The sequence below is a fragment of the Chelonoidis abingdonii genome, chromosome 17 (genome assembly GCF_003597395.2).
Source record: "Chelonoidis abingdonii isolate Lonesome George chromosome 17, CheloAbing_2.0, whole genome shotgun sequence".
Taxonomy (NCBI): Eukaryota; Metazoa; Chordata; order Testudines; family Testudinidae; genus Chelonoidis; species Chelonoidis abingdonii.
Window position 1 is genome coordinate 13732214 of NC_133785.1, and position 20604 is coordinate 13752817.

At 36.9% G+C, this 20604-nt stretch overlaps 1 protein-coding gene across 4 annotated transcripts in view; it reads left to right on the plus strand.

The window, feature by feature from the left end:
* Positions 1–20604, plus strand: part of CACNA2D3 (calcium voltage-gated channel auxiliary subunit alpha2delta 3) — a 733714-nt gene that overhangs the window by 378144 nt on the left and 334966 nt on the right. For all 4 annotated transcript variants that reach the window (XR_004375600.1, XM_032794295.1, XM_075073101.1 and 1 more), the window contains exons 10-11: positions 3328–3417; positions 14982–15095. Coding sequence is in view for 3 of the 4 variants with exons in the window: in XM_032794295.1 (XP_032650186.1) it covers positions 3328–3417; positions 14982–15095 (204 nt within the window). In the remaining variant the exon portion in view is untranslated. The remainder of the gene's footprint in view (positions 1–3327; positions 3418–14981; positions 15096–20604) is intronic.

Sequence of the window (20604 nt, forward strand, 5' to 3'; positions counted from 1 at the left end):
AGTGACATTCTTAAACAACAAAGAACAGATTGAAAACCAACGAAAGAGAATACAAAGCATAGTTTTTAAAAAACAACAACCCTTAATTAATTCAGTCCTTTTGTAGAATTACCTACTAGCATCTGCTCACTATGAGGCCAGAGGCAGAAAACATGGATTCATTAAAATTCATAGTGCATGAAATCCATTGTCAACATTTTACCGTTTTCTATAGCAAACAAATGTCAACATTATATTTTTACATATTTCAACAACGTATTTTTCAGCACATCTATATCTAACTATGAGGAGAGAAAATATTCGTTCATCTGATAGATCTATAAATTGATTTCTAGATTAAAAATTACTCACAATTACCAGTAAATTGTATAATCTGATTCTTTATACTGTGTGTTTATATGTGATAGTGTACATACATTATCAAAAAGTTTTCACAGTATCCATGAAATAATCTGAAATGTTCTGAGCTTTTGTAAACTATTGTGAAGTCTTCTTTTATAGCGAAGTTCTTCATTAGTTTAATTAGTGTTTATGGAACAGTAATCTGCTTCCAAGGGCAAAAATTCAATTGGGATACTTAATTGCTTATTTTAATACAGTTGATTTATGAAAAGATAAAAGGTCAGAACCTTGACCCTCCTGTAGAAAGTTGATATTGCCAGTTTCCAGGAGATTCCACCAGTCCGGGGCATAAGAAGCATCTATGACAGGTGTGCGCTACCTCATCACCACCTCTGCCAGGTCTGTGAGAGAGAGGGCATGGCTGCTATAGCTAGTTAAAATTTTCTAGTCAAAATAATTGTTTTGACAAAAGATGGATTTATCACCAAAGCAAAAATATTCACAGAAGATGTTACCGGTAATTTAGGTTTAATGTTTCCGTTTTTCAAGGCAATCCAAAAAGCAAATTTTTTTTCTAGTAATCCTTTTCATGACATTAGACTGGGTGTGATATCCATTGAATATAATTGGAATCTTGACTTCACTGGACTTTGGATCAGGGCTATAGACAGTACCCAGGAGGGTATTCTGAATTATTCTAGGAACAAAGAATCAGCCGCAGAACTGAGGGACCACTATCTTTGTGTTCCAACGTATCCCAGTACACTCAATGCACACAGGTTGTGGTTGAAAAGCTGGTAATGTAGTTTGCTGTCAATATAAGCTTAAATTTCCAAGGATTTTAAAATTTGTATTTGGTTACAGTATAAAAAAGTTCAATGTATTTATTGAATATTTGAGTCTTTTATTCACATCATTTTATTATTACTTTAAAAATTTCAGTGCAATACGAATGTATTAAACAATGGCACTTTAACTCTTTATTTTAGAAACAGAGTTACTTCTTTGTTTCGTTTGGCTTTGTATAGGAAGTGTTTTGAAAATGTTCAGTTACAAATGTTGCTTGGCCATATAGAAATGTAGGTGTTCCCCTACTGGATCAGATATCCATTTATTTAGTTCTTGCTCTAGTTAATCTAGTTCTTTATCTAGTTTTTTTTCTAATTGTAGAAATGCCATAAAACCAAATGTACTGTAAAGGTTTTTCCCAATAAATGGCTTCCTTCTCTAGTCTTCCTCCACTCCCGAACTCTTGATTTTCTTGGTTCAAATTATTAATTTATATCTATGTAGCTAGTAGGAAAGAATTTCATTAAAATTGTCATTATTATTACTATACACACATTTATTGTTGTTAGTTTAAATTAACTGTCTCGTTCTGGAGGCAAAAGCACCATTCCACTATCTAGGCTGTACTGGGTTTTATGCTGTCACTGCTTATTTAGAGAAACAAGGCTTTGCCTTTTGGCTATTCAAAATATTGAGCTGTGTGAACCACATTTAGAAGGTCACTATGAACATTAAACTACACTAATTGTTTTGGAAAACCAGCCTATTCTGGTGGCAAAAACATATGCCTCAAAATTGCCTGGAGCTGAGATGTAAATTTTTTACCTCTAATTTACTAGAGTTTAACAAAATAGAAAGTATTCTGGCTTCCAATAAACTATAATATACTTTCATTTTACAAAAAAAATTTGTATTATAGCGAATTGTTTGAGAGTGACTTGTACTAGGTGATACTACATACAACTTCTTTTTAGAGTAATGTGGTTCATGACACTATATTCGTCAGTTTGTATGTCAATCTTTCTATTATAAACCTAGAAGATTTAATTTCCTGATATGAAAACATTGTTTTTAGAGTGAATTAGTTGTTTGGTTATAAAAATCAGATCATTCCATGTCTGGTAATTTACAGTCTCTCAAAAATTGCCAACCATTTTTAATGCGCAGTATGTCTGGAACATATTCTGATTTTATTATTATACACTTGTGGTGGTGTTCTACTATTGCCAAATGTAATATTCATGAAAGGGGACAGAATTTTGACAGTTCCAGAAAGTGATTGATTTATGTACTTCTATGTTTTAAATTCTGGAGACTTTCTTTTAAAACAAATGAAATGGAAAGAAAGCTAAAATTCTCCTTCTTGGAGCCCAGAATCTGGCTCCATTAACATGGCGCCTTTGTGAGCTCGCATAAGCCACCTTCAACTCATAAGCATCCTTTCCTAATTCTCCTTTCCCTCTGTTATTCTCTATGTTACTTGCTAATTTCAATCTGTGCCAGGTTTGGTGGACTGAAAATAGCTTGAGAACTGGACAATTTTCCTGCTTCTTTTATAATGTAGCTTTTTATTGAAATCCTATCCAGACATCAACTTACACAAATCAGATTAATAACTCAAGTTTCCAACTTGTGCATTAATCTTGGACTTCTAATTTCTCTTGTGTCATAACACTCCTGTTTGCATTTGACTAACAGATCTGAGAATATCAAATAACAAAACATGTCTGTCCTCCGTCTCAGATATATCCAATCCACTATATCCTTTACTCCCTTCCTAAAATTATTGCTAATATTTGTTCTTACTGAGGATAGACGGATCCTATTAGATTTTTTTTTCTTGCTTTCATTATTTTTGTTGGAACATCTACTGGGAATATGTTGAAGCTCCCTCTGCCTAAACAGGCTGGGAATTGGGTGTTATAAACCATTGAGAACTGTCTCAGTGTTGACAGCTGGCTGTCCAGCAATTCAGGATTGTGATTTGGATATGTATGAGAAAAACAATTGAATAGATAATAACAAAATTGTTCCCTTTATCCCAGATTTACTTTAATCTTTATTTTATCATTAATGTTATATAGGTATATTAAAATAGCCATACATCATCAGTCAATGACCTCTATAAAATATATTAACATGTATATTGAATTTGTTAGAATATTGCCTTTACAAGCTGTTTTTTTCATGTTTCAGCACTTCAGGGAACACCTCAACAAACTTTTTGCAAAAGGAATTGGAATGCTGGATATAGCTTTAAATGAAGCTTTCAACATTCTCAGTGATGTAAGTTTGCACCTTTCTTTAAGCATTTGCATTGATGCTCCCCCTCCCAAGTTAATTGCTGAAAATAAACTTTCATTTTGTCATCTGGTACCACTGAGAACAGCCTAGATCCATTCTCTTTGGAACCCCCTTTCAGGTAGTTGAAAATAGCTATGAAATCCCCTCTCATTCTTCTCTTCTGCAGACTAAACAATCCCAGTTCCCTCAGCCTCTCCTCGTAAGTCATGTGCTCTAGCCCCCTAATCATTTTTGTTGCCCTCTGCTGGACTCTTTCCAATTTTTCCACATCCTTCTTGGACACAGTACTCCAGATGAGGCCTCACCAATGTTGAATAGAGAGGAATGATCATGTCCCTCGATCTGCTGGCAATGCACATACTTATACAGCCCAAAATGCCGTTAACCTTCTTGGCAACAAGGGCACACTGTCGACTCATTCAGCTTCTCGTCCACTGTAACCCCTAGGTCCTTTTCTGCCGAACTGCTTCCTAGCCATTCGGTCCCTAGTCTGTAAGAGTGAATGGGATTCTTCCATCCTAAGTGCAGGACTCTGCACTTGTCCTTGTTGAACCTCATCAGATTTCTTTTGGCCCAATCCTCTAATTTGTCTAGGTCTCTCTGTGTCCTATCCCTACCCTCCAACATATCTACCATTCCTCCTAGTTTAGTGTCATCTGCAGACTTGCTCAGAGTGCAGTCCGTGCCATCCTCCAGATCATTAATGAATTAATGTCATTGTATTATTCTCTATATTTGACAAACATTTTAGGAACATACACAGTTATAAATGAGCAAATGATTGTCACTGCTTTTACTTTTAACACAAAGATTACTATGTTTTAGACAGCAATGTACAAAAGTAACTATCTTAAGAGTTTTTATAACTTAACATTTCTGTCTTCCCATATTCATAGAGAGAGAAATGCAAAATTCTCTTGATTTCTGTCTAGACATAGACCATTTGGAAACAGTTCAGAGGTATAATAATATTTCTATTATTTATCGACCAAAACATGAGGTCAGCTTTTGATTTCTGATAACATTCCTGTGAATAATGTTTATGTACAGGAACACAGTCATTTCAGTGTGAACATCATAATGGAGACAACCCAGTTCAGCTCAATTAGTTTTCCTTTACCACCACTGCCATAAAAAATCATGTTGCATTCTTTGAAAGAATATCTCTTACAGAATAGAAAGGAATATTTTTATTAAAATCAGGCCCATTATCTTTGCCCGAGATGTTTCCCACACAAGGTAAATATCAGAATAAGTGATTATTGTATTGTGCTTTCATGTAGTATAGTTCACAAAGATCTTATTTTTTATTTTTAATTGCACCAATTATAACCTTGACAGTTATTTTAGGTTTAAAGCCATTGGTTGCAACTTTTATTGAAATAAACATAGATTTAAGGCTTGTATATAGGGAACCCTATAATCATGATTACCCCATAGTGCAAGTGCAAATGCCAGGCCAACACATGGGATTGCAACTTCCTTCTGTGCAACAGTCAGGCCAAAGCTTCTCCTAGGGGAATGGGCTCATCTCTTTCTGCAACTAATTATAAGCAATTACCTCTTTCATCAAGATGCCCATATAGATGAGCACTTGAAAAATTGTAAATTATCGTATCACAAAACTATAGTACGGCCTATCAAGGAAGGCATGAGTACCCAATGCAATTACGCAAGGCAAAACCAGCGTAAACTGAACTCGAAGGGGGTCAAGGAAAGGTGACTATGTGCCACCTTTTATTGTCTGAAGTCCTGGGGCTGGCAGGGAGCTGATTGGCAGGGAAGGCTGCTCTAAGGTGAAATACCAGCATCTAAGGATCACTGGGACCTAGTACCACAGCCCAGTTATCCTTTTACCCAGGAACAGCTCTAATGCCTAGGGCTAGTTTCTTAACAATAAGGTTATTTTAAAATGATACTACATGAAACCCCACTCTGAAACTTCTCCTAGAAGCTAGTCTATTCCTAGTGAGTCTTTCACAAGGAACCATCTGTCCCAGCCTGAGTTCTTTTTGTCTGAGGTCTACTCCCACCTTCCTTCTATCTGGGTGGTGTTAATTAGATAAGTGATTTAGTAAAACCACTTAACATTTTCCCTGCATGAACAACACTTGTAAGAAAGCAAATGTGAATACTCATGGTTATGAATTCAAAATTCAGTTTGTGAGAATATTTTCAAATTTGTCAGAAAATATGCCTTACAGTGAATGATTTTAAGAAGTTTAATTCAGTAGATTATCGAAAGAGCCTGTAAGAAATGAGTTGATCATGGTTTATAAATACTTCACAGGGAGCAGTAGAGGGCCCTTTAATCATTAGACAAAAGTATATCCAGTGGTGAGAAGCTGAAGCAAATTTATTCCACTGCCCGCATGTCCATCTAATCAGTATGGGACCAATTCTCTGATAGAGAACATGCCAAACATGGCTATAAGAGAAGCTACATGAAGTAATGAGCAACTCTGGCGTGTTTGTAGAGTTTATTAAAAGCCCCAATGTGGACACAGAATATAATATCAGAAACCTGATGTGCCACAGTAAATATCAGCTATCCTATGCACAAAACACATCCTAGATTAGCCCTCCAAATCCATACACATTGGAAAAAATATTGATGCCAGAAAACCTGAGCTCCTAGGTGTTTGTATTCAAATGTGTAAGGCACTTAGATAATATGAGTGCAGGGTAAAGCCTACTTAAAAACCTAGTTACGTAAATAGATAGCAGAGAGAATTAAGTGAAATCCTGTCCCACTGAGCAGTAACCATGGTGAGTGAGAATCATTGAGAAGGCAGTGATGGAACTTACCACATGTACTTTCAGACCTGACCAGCATAGAGTACTGTTTTCCTCCATTTATAGTATAAAAATGCAGGTAATAGCTTCATATATGTTTACTTTACAAATGTATAACATGATTTAGTTGGGGTTGGTCCTGCTTTGAGCAGGTTGAACTAGATGACCTCCTGAGGTCTCTTCCAACCCTAATCTTCTATGATTCTATGAACATAGAAGTATGTCTTCTGTATACATATACACGCATATACTCTCTTACAAATGTGCTTTTAAACAGCTTTGTCCAGAAGAATGCTACTTAATCTCCCTTAGAAGGGGACTTTAAACTATTTTCCACTTCATCTGCAGTATGTGATCTTTAAGCGGTAGAAATCTGTTCTTGTACATTACAGGTTAGTTGGAGTGTCTCACTCATAGAAAAGCTATTTATCACAGAAATCGGCTAATGAGATTCTGGCTGGGTTTTTAGGATGGTTCAGAGGTTACAGTAATTAAACTCAGCTCATTTTGTCTCGCAATTACCTACATTTCAGTTTCAGTATTTGCTTAGTTTGTTAATGTTAATGTCTTTAAAGTTGAAATTGTTGATACTAATGTATTTGAAAAGCACATTTAAATCCACTCCCAAGTTCTTTCCAACCACTGATTTATGCAGTATTCATTAGTTGCTGCAAGAATACCAATGTGCTTGGTACAGTAGTTAGCAGCACCTACAATATCATGTGACAACTGCAATTATCTCTTTTGGTGATGAATGCAATCTTTGCAGTGATTACCTTTTTTAAAAAAAAAATCATAGCCAATTAAATAAGATTCTGTGACATTTCAAAGACTTAATCACAACCAAATGCTCTAAATGTCAGGATGCATTGAAATTTTCACTGCTAACTGATGAATCACTGAGTTAATTGTAGTTCATCATAAGGCTCTTGTCATTGTTATTATTATGGAAAACACTTCCATCACTCTTGCTATTCAATAAAAATAAAGTTCTAGACAAATATGAGGAGCTATTACTCACCAAAGCATTTGAATTTAATCACATTCTTCAAAATATTCAAACAGTAGAGTACCATGTAGAATAATGTGGACATAGACAAAGAATAGTAATGTATTAAAATAAATATATGAAGACATCCCACCTCCACCATTCACCATTCTTTAGATATTCTAACATACTTTGCCCCTTTTTTCCATAATTTAGTTAGGATAATTTAAAAAGAGTAGTCCATGTGAAGAATCCTCCTTTTGCTAAAGTAATTTTCTGGATATGGGAAAATGTTAGATCTAAGGACATCATAATGAAAGGAATGCCACCTTTCTCACTCTGGGATTGGAAAAGTAGCACAAGTCAGAGACTTAAAATTGCAATTACAGAAGGTCTGAACCACAAGAGGAACCACAGTAATTTTGGAAGAAGTATGATTTAATTTCAGTGCCTCAGGGATCTTGGTCACGATCCAAAACCTGCTGAAGTAAATAGAAAGATTTCCAAACAGAGACATTCCATTTTCCATTGTCTCCGGCTCTATTACTTCATCAATAGATCTACTTACAAACAAGTCATCTGTAAACATCTGATGGGAAAAGAAATTCCATCACTAAAACACAAGTAGGCTAACCTCAAGATTAGACAAAGCCTTCAGAAGCTTTCTGCTGGAAACCCAGTGTATCCTTTCTTTGAGTGTAGAAGGAGGGATATTGGAGAGTCATTTGGGGAAAATGCAATTTAAAAAAGATATTTATATCTGTGTTGGAACAAATTGATAAACAGCAATAAGTCATCAGGACCATATGGTATTCACCGAAGAGTTCTGAAGGAACTCAAATGTGAAATTGCAGAACTACTAACTGTAGTCTGTAACCTATCATTTAAATCAGTTTGTGTACCAGATGACTGGAGGATAGGTAATGTGACGCCATTTTTTAAAAAGGGCCCCAGAGTTGATCCCAGTAATTATAGGCCTGACTTCAGTACCAGGCAAATTGGTTGAAACTGTAATAAAAAACAATATTGTCAGACATATAGCAGAGTATAATTTGTTGAGGAAGAGTCAACATGATTTTAGTAAAGGGGAATTCATGCCTTACCAATCTACTAGAATTCTTTGAGGGGGTCAACAAGCATGTGGACCAAGGGGGTCCAGTGGATCTAGTGTACTTAGATTTTCAGAAAGCCTTTGACGAGGTTCCTCACCAAAGCCTCTTACGCAAAGTAAGCTGTCATAAGATAAGAGGTAAGGTCCTCTCATGAATTGGTAACTGGTTACAAGATAGAAAACAAAGGGTAAGTATAAATGGTCAGTTCTCAGAATGGAGGGAAGTAAATAGTGGTGTCCCCCAGGGGTCTGTTCTGGGACCAGTCCTATTCAACATATTCATAAATGATCTGGAAAAAGGGGTAAACAATGAGATGGCAAAATTTACTGATGATAGAAAATTACTAAAGATAGTTAAGACCCAGGCAGACTGCAAAGAGCTACAAAAGGATCTCTCAAGACTGGATGACTGGGCAGCAAAATGGCAGATGAAATTTAATGTTGATAAATGCAAAGTAATGCACATTGGAAAGCATAATCCCAACTATACCCATAAAATGATGGGGTCTGAATTAGATGTTACCACTCAAGAAAGAGATCTTGGAGTGATTGTGGATAGTTCTCTGAAAATATCCACTCAATGTGCAGCATCAGTCAAAAAAGCAAACGGAATGCTGGGAATAATTAAGAAAGAGATAGATAGATAATAGGACAGAAAATATAATGTTGCCTCTATATAAATCCATGGTACGCCCACATCTTGAATGCTGTGTGCAGATGTGGTTGCCCCATCTCAAAATATGTATATAAATTGGAATTGGAAAAGCTTCAGCAAAGGGCAGCAAAAATGATTAGGGGTATGGAATGGCTTCCGTATGAGGAATGACTAATGAGACTGGGACTTTTCAGTTTGGAAAAGAGATGGCTAAGGGGAGATATGATTGAGATCTGTAAAATCATGACTGGTGTAGAGAAAGTAGATAAGGAAGTGTTGTTTACTACTTCTCATAACACAAAAACTAGGGGTCACCAAATGAAATTAATAGGCAGCAGGTTTAAAACAAGCAAAAGGAAGTATTTCTTCACACAATGCACCGTCAACCTGTGGAACTCATTGACAGAGGATGTTGTGAAGGCCAAGACCATAATGGGGTTCAAAAAAGAACTAGATAAATTCATGGAGGATAGGTCCATCAATGGCCATTAGGCAGGATGGGTAGGAATGGTGTCCCTAGCCTCTGTTTGCCAGAAGCTGTGAATGAGTGACAGGGGTGGATCACTTAATGATGACCTGTTCTGTTCATTCCCTCTGGGGCACCTGGCACTGGCCACTGCCACAAGACAGGATACTGGACTAGATGGACCTTTGGTCTGACCCAGTAGGGCTATTCTTATGTTCTTATATTCAGAATCACTTTTGAATATTGACTAAAGTGTCTGTGAGACCAGTTCATTCAGAGATTGTGTAGTGCGTTTGATACTAACTCTGTGTTGTGCTAGAGCAGACAGCAAGAATGACTGCTTCTTTATCCTGTGCTGGGAATATGTAAGTATTTTGGGTGACTGTACAATTCTAAATATCTAACATCACGAAGCTTTAGTAGTGGGTGACACTCAAGACTGCCTTCCAGTAATTGTGTCCCCAGATCTCTCCCATGGACTGCTATCATGATATATGTGTTCCCTGGTTGAAGTGAAGAATGTTTTTGATGATCAGCAAATTTATTTATTGTTGTTGTTATCCCTCAGTATTAGATCGTCAGGATGTTTGAGTTTTTAAACAAATAGCCTTCACAGTGTGCGTGATCTTTAAGCATAAAAAGGAGAAAGCTATTGTCTAAAATGTACCCCCTGAGTCACCAGTAAGTCCTGACCATGAAGCGACTCCATAGGTTTGTGTAGTCAGGAGTTCTTTTGAACCCTCTGTAGAATTTCTGCATTTTAGATGTTCCAGTGCTCTTGTTCTCCTTCGGCTTTCCTTAAAATTCTCACAGTGCCTACTAACGTTGTCTTCTGGAGGTCACTGTCCATAATGTCTTGTGCTCCCAGCATGTTCTTGAGCTGCTCATTCACACCCTTAGGGATCATGCTAAGTGCTCCAATAATCATTGGGTTTGTCTATGTTCTAATTTTCCATAATCATTCCACTTTATGGCAGAGTTCTTCATACTTCCCTATCCTTTATGGTTTTTTTGCTGCTGCTATCTCAGTATCAATTAACATGATCTTGTCTGTCTTCTTTTCTGTAACAACTATGTCCAGCCTGTTTGCCTGCAGCATTCAGTCTGTGAAACTTGCCAGTTCCCATAAAATCTTAGCCTCTTCATTCTCTCGAGCGCTTGCAAATCAGTGGTTGTAATTCCACAGGGTTCATTTAAATGACAACTTGCCACAGAGGCTCCAGTGCAGACACTTGGCAACCTCGTTGTGTCTGTTCATATATTCTTTCCCAGCCAGGCTCATGCAGGGGCTCAGCACATGCTCCACCATCTCTTCCTTTTTGGAACACATTCTGCAGTTTGGGGAGGAGTTCTGTTGGTCAATTTTGTTTCAGTCATAATTAAACCTGGATGACTGCTCTTGTGCTCTCATATTGAGGCTTTCTGATTCTCTTTAGAGATATTCTTCTATAAGCCATGAGTTTGTTAATCCTCTATCACTGAGGGGTACGATCCTTCACCACCACTTCCCTTCATTGGTTTCTACATAAATCTTTTGAGTCTTTCTTTTGCGATTTGCTTTCTCTTTTCTTCTATGCTTTCTGGGCTGGGATGCACACTTGGCCATTGCTTGTTACTGCAACCGGATGATCTATTACTCCTGTCCCTGCCAGCACGTATATGGGATCTTGTGGAGCAATTACCACACAGGAGGGGTGCCAATTAATTTCTTTATTAAAGGAAAAAGGAAGTGGTGGGAATTTAACAATAAAATACGAAGGGATGGGGTGTATAGGGTGTTTACAATAGACAATGATGGGGGGGGGTCTTAATTGAACGTGTATGAGGGAGTTTCTAACAGTGGGTATACAGTAAGTGGGGTTCAGACATACAATGGGATACAGTACAGTCAATAAGCAACTCAACTTTATATAGGAACAACTCTAGATACAGTGTGGAATTTTGCAAATGTACCAAAAAGAAATGCAAATAAAATGCTAGCTTATATATTAAATGGTTAAACCATCTTAGATAGAATGTATTAAGTGATTGGTGGCCTTAATATACAATAACACAATGGTATTAATGTAAATACAAAATAGTTAGCAATATGGGTGATAAGTGAAATTATGCAATGTAGGAAATTACTGACTTAATTTGTGAAGCTGTGATAGCAAGAGTGTACCACTAAAAGCTGGGTCAAGGAACAGGACGGGGGGCGGGGAGTGAATGATTAGTGGCAACTGAAATGAGAGGAGAGTGCGGCTGGAAGCAGCAGACACTCTGAAGCCCTGCAAGGTAAGGACAACGGGCTAGAGAGGAGGTTTTAAGCACACAGGGAGAGATGGAGCGGGGGAAAAATATAGACAAAGTTTATACACAGAGGGAGAAGCAGCAAGAAGTTGTAACAGGGAGAACACGGGGAAGCACGGGGGGATTGGAGAGGGGGAGAACAGACAAAGTTATACAGAGGGAGAAGCAACAAAAACCTTATCTAATCTTAACAACAACTAGGCAAAACAACAATATCACAATGCTAAGCAAAACTATAAGAAGCAACTATACGGAGCAACAAACAGCAAACCTGATAACAGGCAGGTGATACTTACAGCTCTATAATCTTAACAAAACTATACTTATTAAACTAAAAAAAAAAACCTATGGTGCATCCTTATGCTATGTGGGAGTTACCAGAGGGCAGAGTAGTAGTGCAACCAGGATCCAGCTACCAAGGGAAGCCAAGGGATGGATGGCTGCAGCAGTGGTATACAGCGCTTTCAAGCAGAGAGCCCAAAGGCAAAGCCCACAGGAGCAGAGCTTAGCAGCGGCACAAACTTATTTTTAGCAGCAAAGTTGCCGCGGAGTTTTAGGAGAGGTTTTTAAGACACAGACAAGGTTTAGCTTGAGTCTGTGTGCTGGGAGACAGAGCCAGCAGCTAAAAATGATAAAAAATAGAACGTATAGCGAGAGTTTCACAGAGGGATTTCTTTACCACCCAAGGAAGCAGCAGAGGCAAAGCAACAAGAACATCAGACGAAGGCTAGGTACGGTCTCAATAATCAGAATCTCTCAGGCAGCAATTGTTCTTCGTGGGTTTTTTTTTTCCAAAAAACGGGGTACACTCAAAAATAAAATGAGAGCGGAGAAAGGACCCCCAGAAACCCTGGCTGATCAGACCAGGCAGCAGTGCAGGAACCTTTCTGATCTTAGTTTTAAAATGTCTGTTTTTAAAGGCAAACTCAGGCAGTTTCCCCCAGTACTTTTGATTGGCTTCCCTCTGTCACAGGGAGAGGAGGCAGGGAAAAAACTGTAGGTGAGCACAGAGAACATGTCTGGGCAGAGTCCTGTGCAGTAGGTGACTCAAAAGCACATGAGGTCTATGACTCATGCCCAAGATCTTAAAAACACAATAGGTCTTGCAGCTCTGGACATCTGCCTACCCTACACACCGAGCCCAGGTTAACAAGGTGATAACAGGACTAACCCTTTGAACAGGGCAGTGTCCCACTTAGCACAAGGGGCCATCCCTTTGAGAAGGGCAGTGGCTCTTGGTAAACAACTTAAGGGGCCCTCCCTTTGAGAAGGGCAGTGGCCCTGGTAAACAACTTAACAGCCAGGGAAGGGGTGGCCACAGTAGGAGAACAAAATGGAGTATGGGGACAGCTGTAAGAAACAAAATGGAATAGGGGGATAGCTGTAACAGACACTCCGTCACGTAGTTGGATGTACATCCTGTTCATGTCTTGTCCTCTTCAGCCTGAGGTGGTCTTTGTGCCTTTTGTGAGAACTGTTCAGCTTTTTGTTCAGGAAGCAGCATCCATTTCATGCTAATACTATCCAGAATTGCCATAAGAACTTTCCACATAGTTGGTAAACTTGTGATTAGGATCACGGTGGCCTCCTTCCTTTTTTGAAGTTTAATTTTATTTATTTTTTTTAATATATGGATGATTCTCCCTGTCTTTCTCTTGGACTCCATTCTCAAACATTTATTAAGTGTTCATGGAAATAATCATGGAGAGCTGTGAGGCATTTCAGGCAGACTCCATGCACCCTATCTGAATTAGAACTATGATTTTTCATTCTTCTCAGTACCTCATCTATTTCTGTCATTGACATTCCTATGTATTCCTCTGTTGTGTGGCTTTTAAATTTTTCTCTCACTTTTTTAATACAACAAATCAGACAGCAGATTGTATGTCCTCAGACCAGATTTCCTTCCATGAGCACTAATATTCTTCCACATTATTTATTGGCTCTCTGTTTTTTCCTATTCTGCTTTTAATGTCGATCTGATTAAAGAATCTCTTAGGTTATCTTGTGAAGAGTCTATTCTCTTGATACAGCTTTGTGCTGAATATATTCCACACCTATGACTCAGTGATCGGTTTCTATTTGCATTGTTCCTTCACAAATCTCATATCTTTCATTCAGCTCATATTTCATCTCAGGGCCGTTCACTTCTGTTTTCTTGTCAAATTATATATTAAAATTTATTCACTAGGCTGATATCTTGACGTAAAAGCTGAATCTTTTGGTTTAACCTTTGTTTTCGTGCAGGTTCTTGAATATAGAGAGTTTTCCAGTGGTTCAAATCCTCAACTGCCTTGATGTGAAACTGTTGAGTTGCTACTGTTGCTGTAGCATAAATTATATCATTCAACTAGTTAACAGGTTTTGGTCTTACAGCTTCCTTGAGAGCTTCATCCAGTGCTTGTACTATATCCTACAGTCTTTGCTGGTCTTCATATTTGGCAGCATTGGCCAGTGCTCAATGTCTTCTATATGTTCAATCAACAAATCATTCCTATTTCCAGTACTTTCTTCAGATGTTGTTTCACTCATATTTGTCCTCTATATTTTTTCCATTTGTGGCTGATGTTTATCCTGTATCATTGCATCTACTAATATATTTGCATGTGGCTCACCACCACTAATTTCCCTTTTTGGGCTTTCAGTTTCTATTTGCATAAATGGAATAAAGGAAAGGAATATTCCATTTCCTCCTTGGAATAAAGCTTTTGGTTGTCCGGCAAGTCTATGCATGATCATTTCTTTCTCCATATTGTTGTTGTTTCTCTCCTTCCAGTGTTGAAGCATTCATTTCCTCCAGCCTCTCTCTTCCGGGTTTGCAAAATTCAGGATCAGATCACTTCTTCATTTGCACTGAGTCCATTTCACCTTTTTGCTGACACTGATCTCCCGTTGTCTTGGTGGTGGGCTCTCCCCCAAGCATGTACTGGATTCACATTCAAGATATGAGTTCTATTACTGGCTCAGGCACTGACTTCCTGTGTGACCTTGGGGAAATGACTTAATTTATCTGAGTTTGTGCTACTGTTTATACCAGTCTGGATACACAATAATAAATGGTACCTCTTTTATTATATACAAACACCAAAGTATAGTACAATAGATGAATACATATATAATAAAAAATAACAAAAATTATGTGAAGATTTCTTTGACCTACTTCACTGGGCTCAGTAGAGCTTCTGTATAGGATCTACTCACTTAAATCTGTTACTTAAATGACTGTTTCCTTTCACAGTTCAATCACACAGGACAAGGGAGTATTTGCAGTCAGGCCATAATGCTGATCACTGATGGTGCTGTCGACACATATGATACAATATTTGCAAAGTATAATTGGCCAGACAGGAAGGTAAGTACAATACAGACACTGTTTGATGGAAAACCTGAATGTTCTTTATCCATGATAAATGTACGTCTAATGAAAAGTTTCCTGAATGTCTTTGTAATAATTTACTTAGATAGATGGGATGTTTCTCTAATGACAAAAAAGATACTTATATGATATTGTCTAGGGATGGAGGTGGCCTTTCACTGTATTAATGACCTTCTCAGGATAAAAATATAGTAAGAAAATCATTACCTCTAGGATATGTTTTTAGGATTATATAATGTTTCCTCAAAGAAAAATAATTAAAAATGGAAATAGTATCGTCATTTTCTCCTGAAATGTTTATAAAGAATGCAGTGATGGCATGCTGCTTTTAGGAGCCAGAGACGATTGTATTGTGTGTTGTGGCTCATGTTAGGCAAGTGAAAAACTATATGGGTAGAATAGGAGACATGTCACTTAATTATATTTTTGTGTATGGCAGAGTGGGGGACAGAATTAGCAATTGACAGTAGATGTAGTTAAAATATCTATTTTGCTTTATACACCTTGATGAGGATATTTGGCCAAACAAACATAACTACCTTGTCAATTAATATGCTCTTGGTACTGGGCCCTCTTGCAGTTCCTAGCTGAAAAAGACTCTTGTACCCATTGCATTCCAATGTTAAGTAGTTTTCTTTTCTCTTGCTGTTCGTTTTTGAGCCTTGCTGTCCGAAAAAACAACCATGTTTTGAGAAGGATTTAGTATGTCAGTTTCGCTGTTGTGTTATGTACCATGTGTTGTGTGAGCACATTCACATATTAGCTCTGAGTACTATAGATTAATATGAAATGAAACCTGGGGTTTCAGCAATGTATGGAATAGTACCTAACATAGCTGAATACGCTTTGACGTGTGATTTTTAGTCACATTTCTTTCGCTAATTAAATTTCATTTATTTTCTATACTAATTTTCCTTTTTACATGAACTAAACCTCATTTATTAACAATTGGAGAGAGAAAATGGAAGATTATGAGGCTGTCTTACTCTTTCTGTTCTATGCATAGTCTTGGAAATGTTATGCTAATTACTGTCATTTCATGTAGGGAAAAATGACACACATCTTTGCCATTTCCCACTGGTTAAGAGCTTTTAATTCAGAGAATATCCATTAGTGACTAAAAGCATCTGAAGTCCTATTCCCCTTTTCAGAAACCTTGCTCACCTCTTTTGTAACTCCCCCTCTGAGAAAAAAGTTCATCTTTTGTGGCTTTTGTGCCTTTGCAAGTACCCTTTGAGAGGCATGACATCTGTTCAAGAATGCAGACATGAGATTTCATTTGCATATTGTAGGAAGAGCAATAATCTTCTTCAGAAGAGGAGCTAGTCCTTTCTCAGTGGAAATAATGGAAAAGATAATATTCGTTAATTGCTTGGGACTAATTTTTGGCCCTAGTCACGTTGCTGCTTCATATGGCAATGTCCTTACCTGTGACTAGACTAAAGGAATGTACTGTGTTAAAGAAATCTCCTTGAATGTCAACATTTGCATGTGTACTCCTCATAATTGAATGGGTCGCGTCTCAATTGCCAACTAAGTTGAAATGTAACAGAATATTTTATATATCTAACAGCATGCTTCAAGAAACACCTTCATACTACATCTAGGAGAAATTATATGCGCTTCAGACATAGACATACTTGACCTTTGATTTTGTGTTTCCCTAATTTTCTGAGGTGCATGTTGATCAGGCTAATCTTTTAATGTATTATGTCTAGTTATATAAGAACAAGTTTTTTTTTTCCATCTGATCTCTGTTTTTATTGTTAAAACATGGAAAAGAATTAATAGTGAATAACTTATTCAATGGCAAGACTTTCAACTATTTTTCTGTTCCCAAATTAACCACAAGCAAATCATGATTTTTCTTGAATGTATCTGTCAGTTGAAATTATTATCCAAATGATTCTGGGACCAATACAATATTTGTACAGTAACTTGTTTGCCAGAAGTTTGAGTATTAAAAGTGTTAGCTGTTTTTTATTAGATTTATCGTAGGGTATGTTTTATTCCCTAACTGGCTCAGTGTTACTCTTAGAATTGGGCTTATGTGGCAGATAATCTTGTTTATGAATTTTAAATTCACTTTCCACATGTTCTCTCTAACATTTGCTAAAAAATCTATTTCTGTTAACATTCCAGACAGCAAACTTGTACAAATTCCTGTATTTAAACTTGTATCGAAATGCTTGTCTTTAAAATATGTAAACATATATTTGTAACTTCCCCAATATTCATGCAGCTGTAGTAGTGTTCTGATATGAAGTAGCAGACTATAACTTGGATATGATTATGCTGAGTTAATAATTTTAAACAAAATATTTATTTTTCAGTTGTTGTTTCTTCAAATTACAAAGTATTTGTAAAAAGAAAGCAAAATCCTCCATTTTATTCCTTATTCAGAATTATTCAAAGCTGTCTGTGTACAGTTTTCAACCTGTATTAATGGCCTGTGATGAGTTAGTTGTGAATACTTCATTTATGAACTTCAAAATTCATGCCGTATTGTCTAGTTAATTAAATCATGTAGTGGTGTTTCTCTTCCCTGATTCGATGATTTATGAGACTAACCAACATAGCCCCACTTGCAAATATTACAATTATATATATAGTTTAAAATTTGCTTGCAATGAATAGTTGAGCATTTAAATGAAATTTGCTTTTTTGCAAGGATCAACCCTAATAAAATTTAGCTGCTTGAGCAAATACAGAAGGTGAGGCAAATGGTTGAAACTAAGTTATCTTTTGAATCTGAATTAGCATTTGTTGCATTTTCCCCCCAGTCTTCTCATCTCCAGCTTGGATATAATAGGTTGACTATACAAAATGAAAATAGCTCTAAATTTTTAAAAAGCCATGTCAGATGCTTAGAAATAATAAGGAAATACACTTTGTAAAATGGCACTATTAGATCTTGTGGCAAAAAGCTTTTCCTCCCAGAACTATGAACCATATTATCCAGTGCATCTCGTCTTTCTTCTTGTGTTTTCTGATAGCTTTTAGATATATCTAGCAAATTCTAGTCTATAAAGGAAATCTCAGGGCTCTGTTAGAAGCATTGGTTCTCCGCTGAGGCTTTGTTTTCTTAAATCATGAGGTTAGGCTAAATCCTGCTCTCCGTTGAACTTTTTCTTGAGAATTGGGAAAAGGCATCAGGAACCGCTTTCTCGCCTATATAAGCAATATGGGAGGATCTCTCCATAACAGTCAAGGAAGCTGGTTAACCATGCAAACCCTTGCGCTACATTCCCAAACAGCCATTGTGTGCAGAGGAAGGAGTATATCTGGGCCACTGATAACTAGCACAGATGCTTCATGTCAGGATGCACTTTCACAGATGTGCTTTAGGGAACTTTCTTCTCCCTAATCTGCCACGAGGCCCAGCCTGAGTAGGAGTCTTTAGCAGAGAACACACTGCTCCAGGACAATAACTTTTTCCTTAATATTAAATGGGGTACATTTTCAAAAGTGTTGTATGTTAACTGGAGCTGGTTGGAAATCTTCTGACAAAATTTCTGAAAGAAAAATATGCCAGTTTGCTGAAAGTGAAACATGCAGAAATGTCCCCTTTGGCAAAAATTCATTTCAAAGGGAAAATTGGAATAAAAACAATGTCGGAACATTCAATTTTAAGCATTTTGAAACTGAACATTCTGATTTTCCATTTCAGTATGACTTTTCAATTCAATTTTTCAAACTTTTTATTATAAAATATAATATATAAAAAAGTTGAGAGTGACTAAAACTGCAACTTTGTAAAATTTGGTTTTGTGAGAAATTGTAAAAATGTTTTGATTTTCTCTGTTCCTGCATGGAAGAAATTTTGAAATTGTCAAATTCTCTCCAAACTAAAACAATCCAGTTTTCAGTCTTTGCTTAGGTTTTGCATGTAGTACATGTTGCTTAAAATTGTGCCCCAGTATGTTCAGTCACTGAGATGAAAACCTTGTCTGTGCTGCTATACAAGATTGCTAAAACCATCTTGATATTTGTAAGGTGTGTGTTGAGACGGAGCTGTAATTTTTCTCCCTCTTTCTTTTTGTTCTACTTTCTACCCCACCTTCTCATCTTTCCTAGCATTTATGTCTTATTTGTCAATTAGATATTGTGGTAGAAAGTGATGGGCCCAACGAAAATGCTTATGGCTCTAATTCAGAATGGACCTTAAGCATGTGTCTACCTTAATTACCTTGTTGAAAAAGGATTTTTTTTTCCATGCACCAATAATGTTAAATGATGATAATATGCCATATCTAGTGGCAGCTGCTACATCTTGTCACACATAGAGAGGGGAAGATTCAGTAAACATAAATGATAAACTTATTTGTAGGATCCTTTGCCATTTTTTCTTGTGTCAATAAAAATCTTTTTTTTTTAAATGATGAGAATGAAAACCCATTTTTGCACACACATTTTCACTTTTACTCCTTTATTTTCAAACTATACATCTTCTTGCCTTAGGCAAAAGGTAATTTTTCTTAGATCTGTATAATCATTGATAAGAACACTGTATTAATAATCATCAAAGAAATATTCCAATCAGTAATTGGTTGAAAATCTGCTTCTTACTGATAATACTTTAAGTAAAAGTCAGTAAATTCTATTGGATAATATTTAGAATGTTTGACTGTTTCCAGCTAATCCATGAGAGCTCCTGGCATGAAATCAATATTGTTCATTTGGGGAGGCCAGACTAGTTTTGTGCATCATCTGAAGCATTATTACCTTGGAAAGGCTATTCTAAATGAGCTTTTGGACTGCTACTGCTTGTGAGAATATTTTTTTTCTTTTTTGTTTTATGCAAAATCTACAATGCCCAAAAAACAAAAACAAAAAAACCCAACCCACCAAACATATTTAGATACGTTCTCATCCTTAATATGTATTTCTGATAGATGCTATTTAAATAACACGCCGTGTTTTGTTTGAATGATTCTGGCACTGGAGTTGTTAATGTCTTTATTTCCCTTTTTAATAGTTCTAAACAGAATCTTAACACTTTAAAAACCTGGAACTTCCCCTTATAAATGAGTTTAGATTGTTACATAGTTTTCTCATATTCATACAAACTACCTCCACTGTTCTCAGGTTCAGCCACTTCATTACAACAGATCTTAACAGCACACAGCCAAAAAAAAACCAACTAACCAAAAAAAACCCTAAGTGTATCAAGCTCCACTAATTATTTAATATATTCATACAAAAGAACAGCTTTCCAACATGCAACCAAAATTATTCTTAACAAGGATAGTATTTGTTGTTATGCCTTCTCACAGTAAGCAGCGCCTTGAATGATCCTGTTCCAAAGACAGGGCCAGCTCCAGCATTTTTGCCACCCCAAGCGGCCAAAAAAAAAAAAAAAGGAGGGAGGGACTAGGGGACCTGCCACCGAATTGCCGCCAAAGAGCCGGATGTGCCACCCCCTTCCATGGTGCGCCCTAAGCAACAGCTTGCTGTACCTGGAGCTGGCCCTGTTCAAAGAACA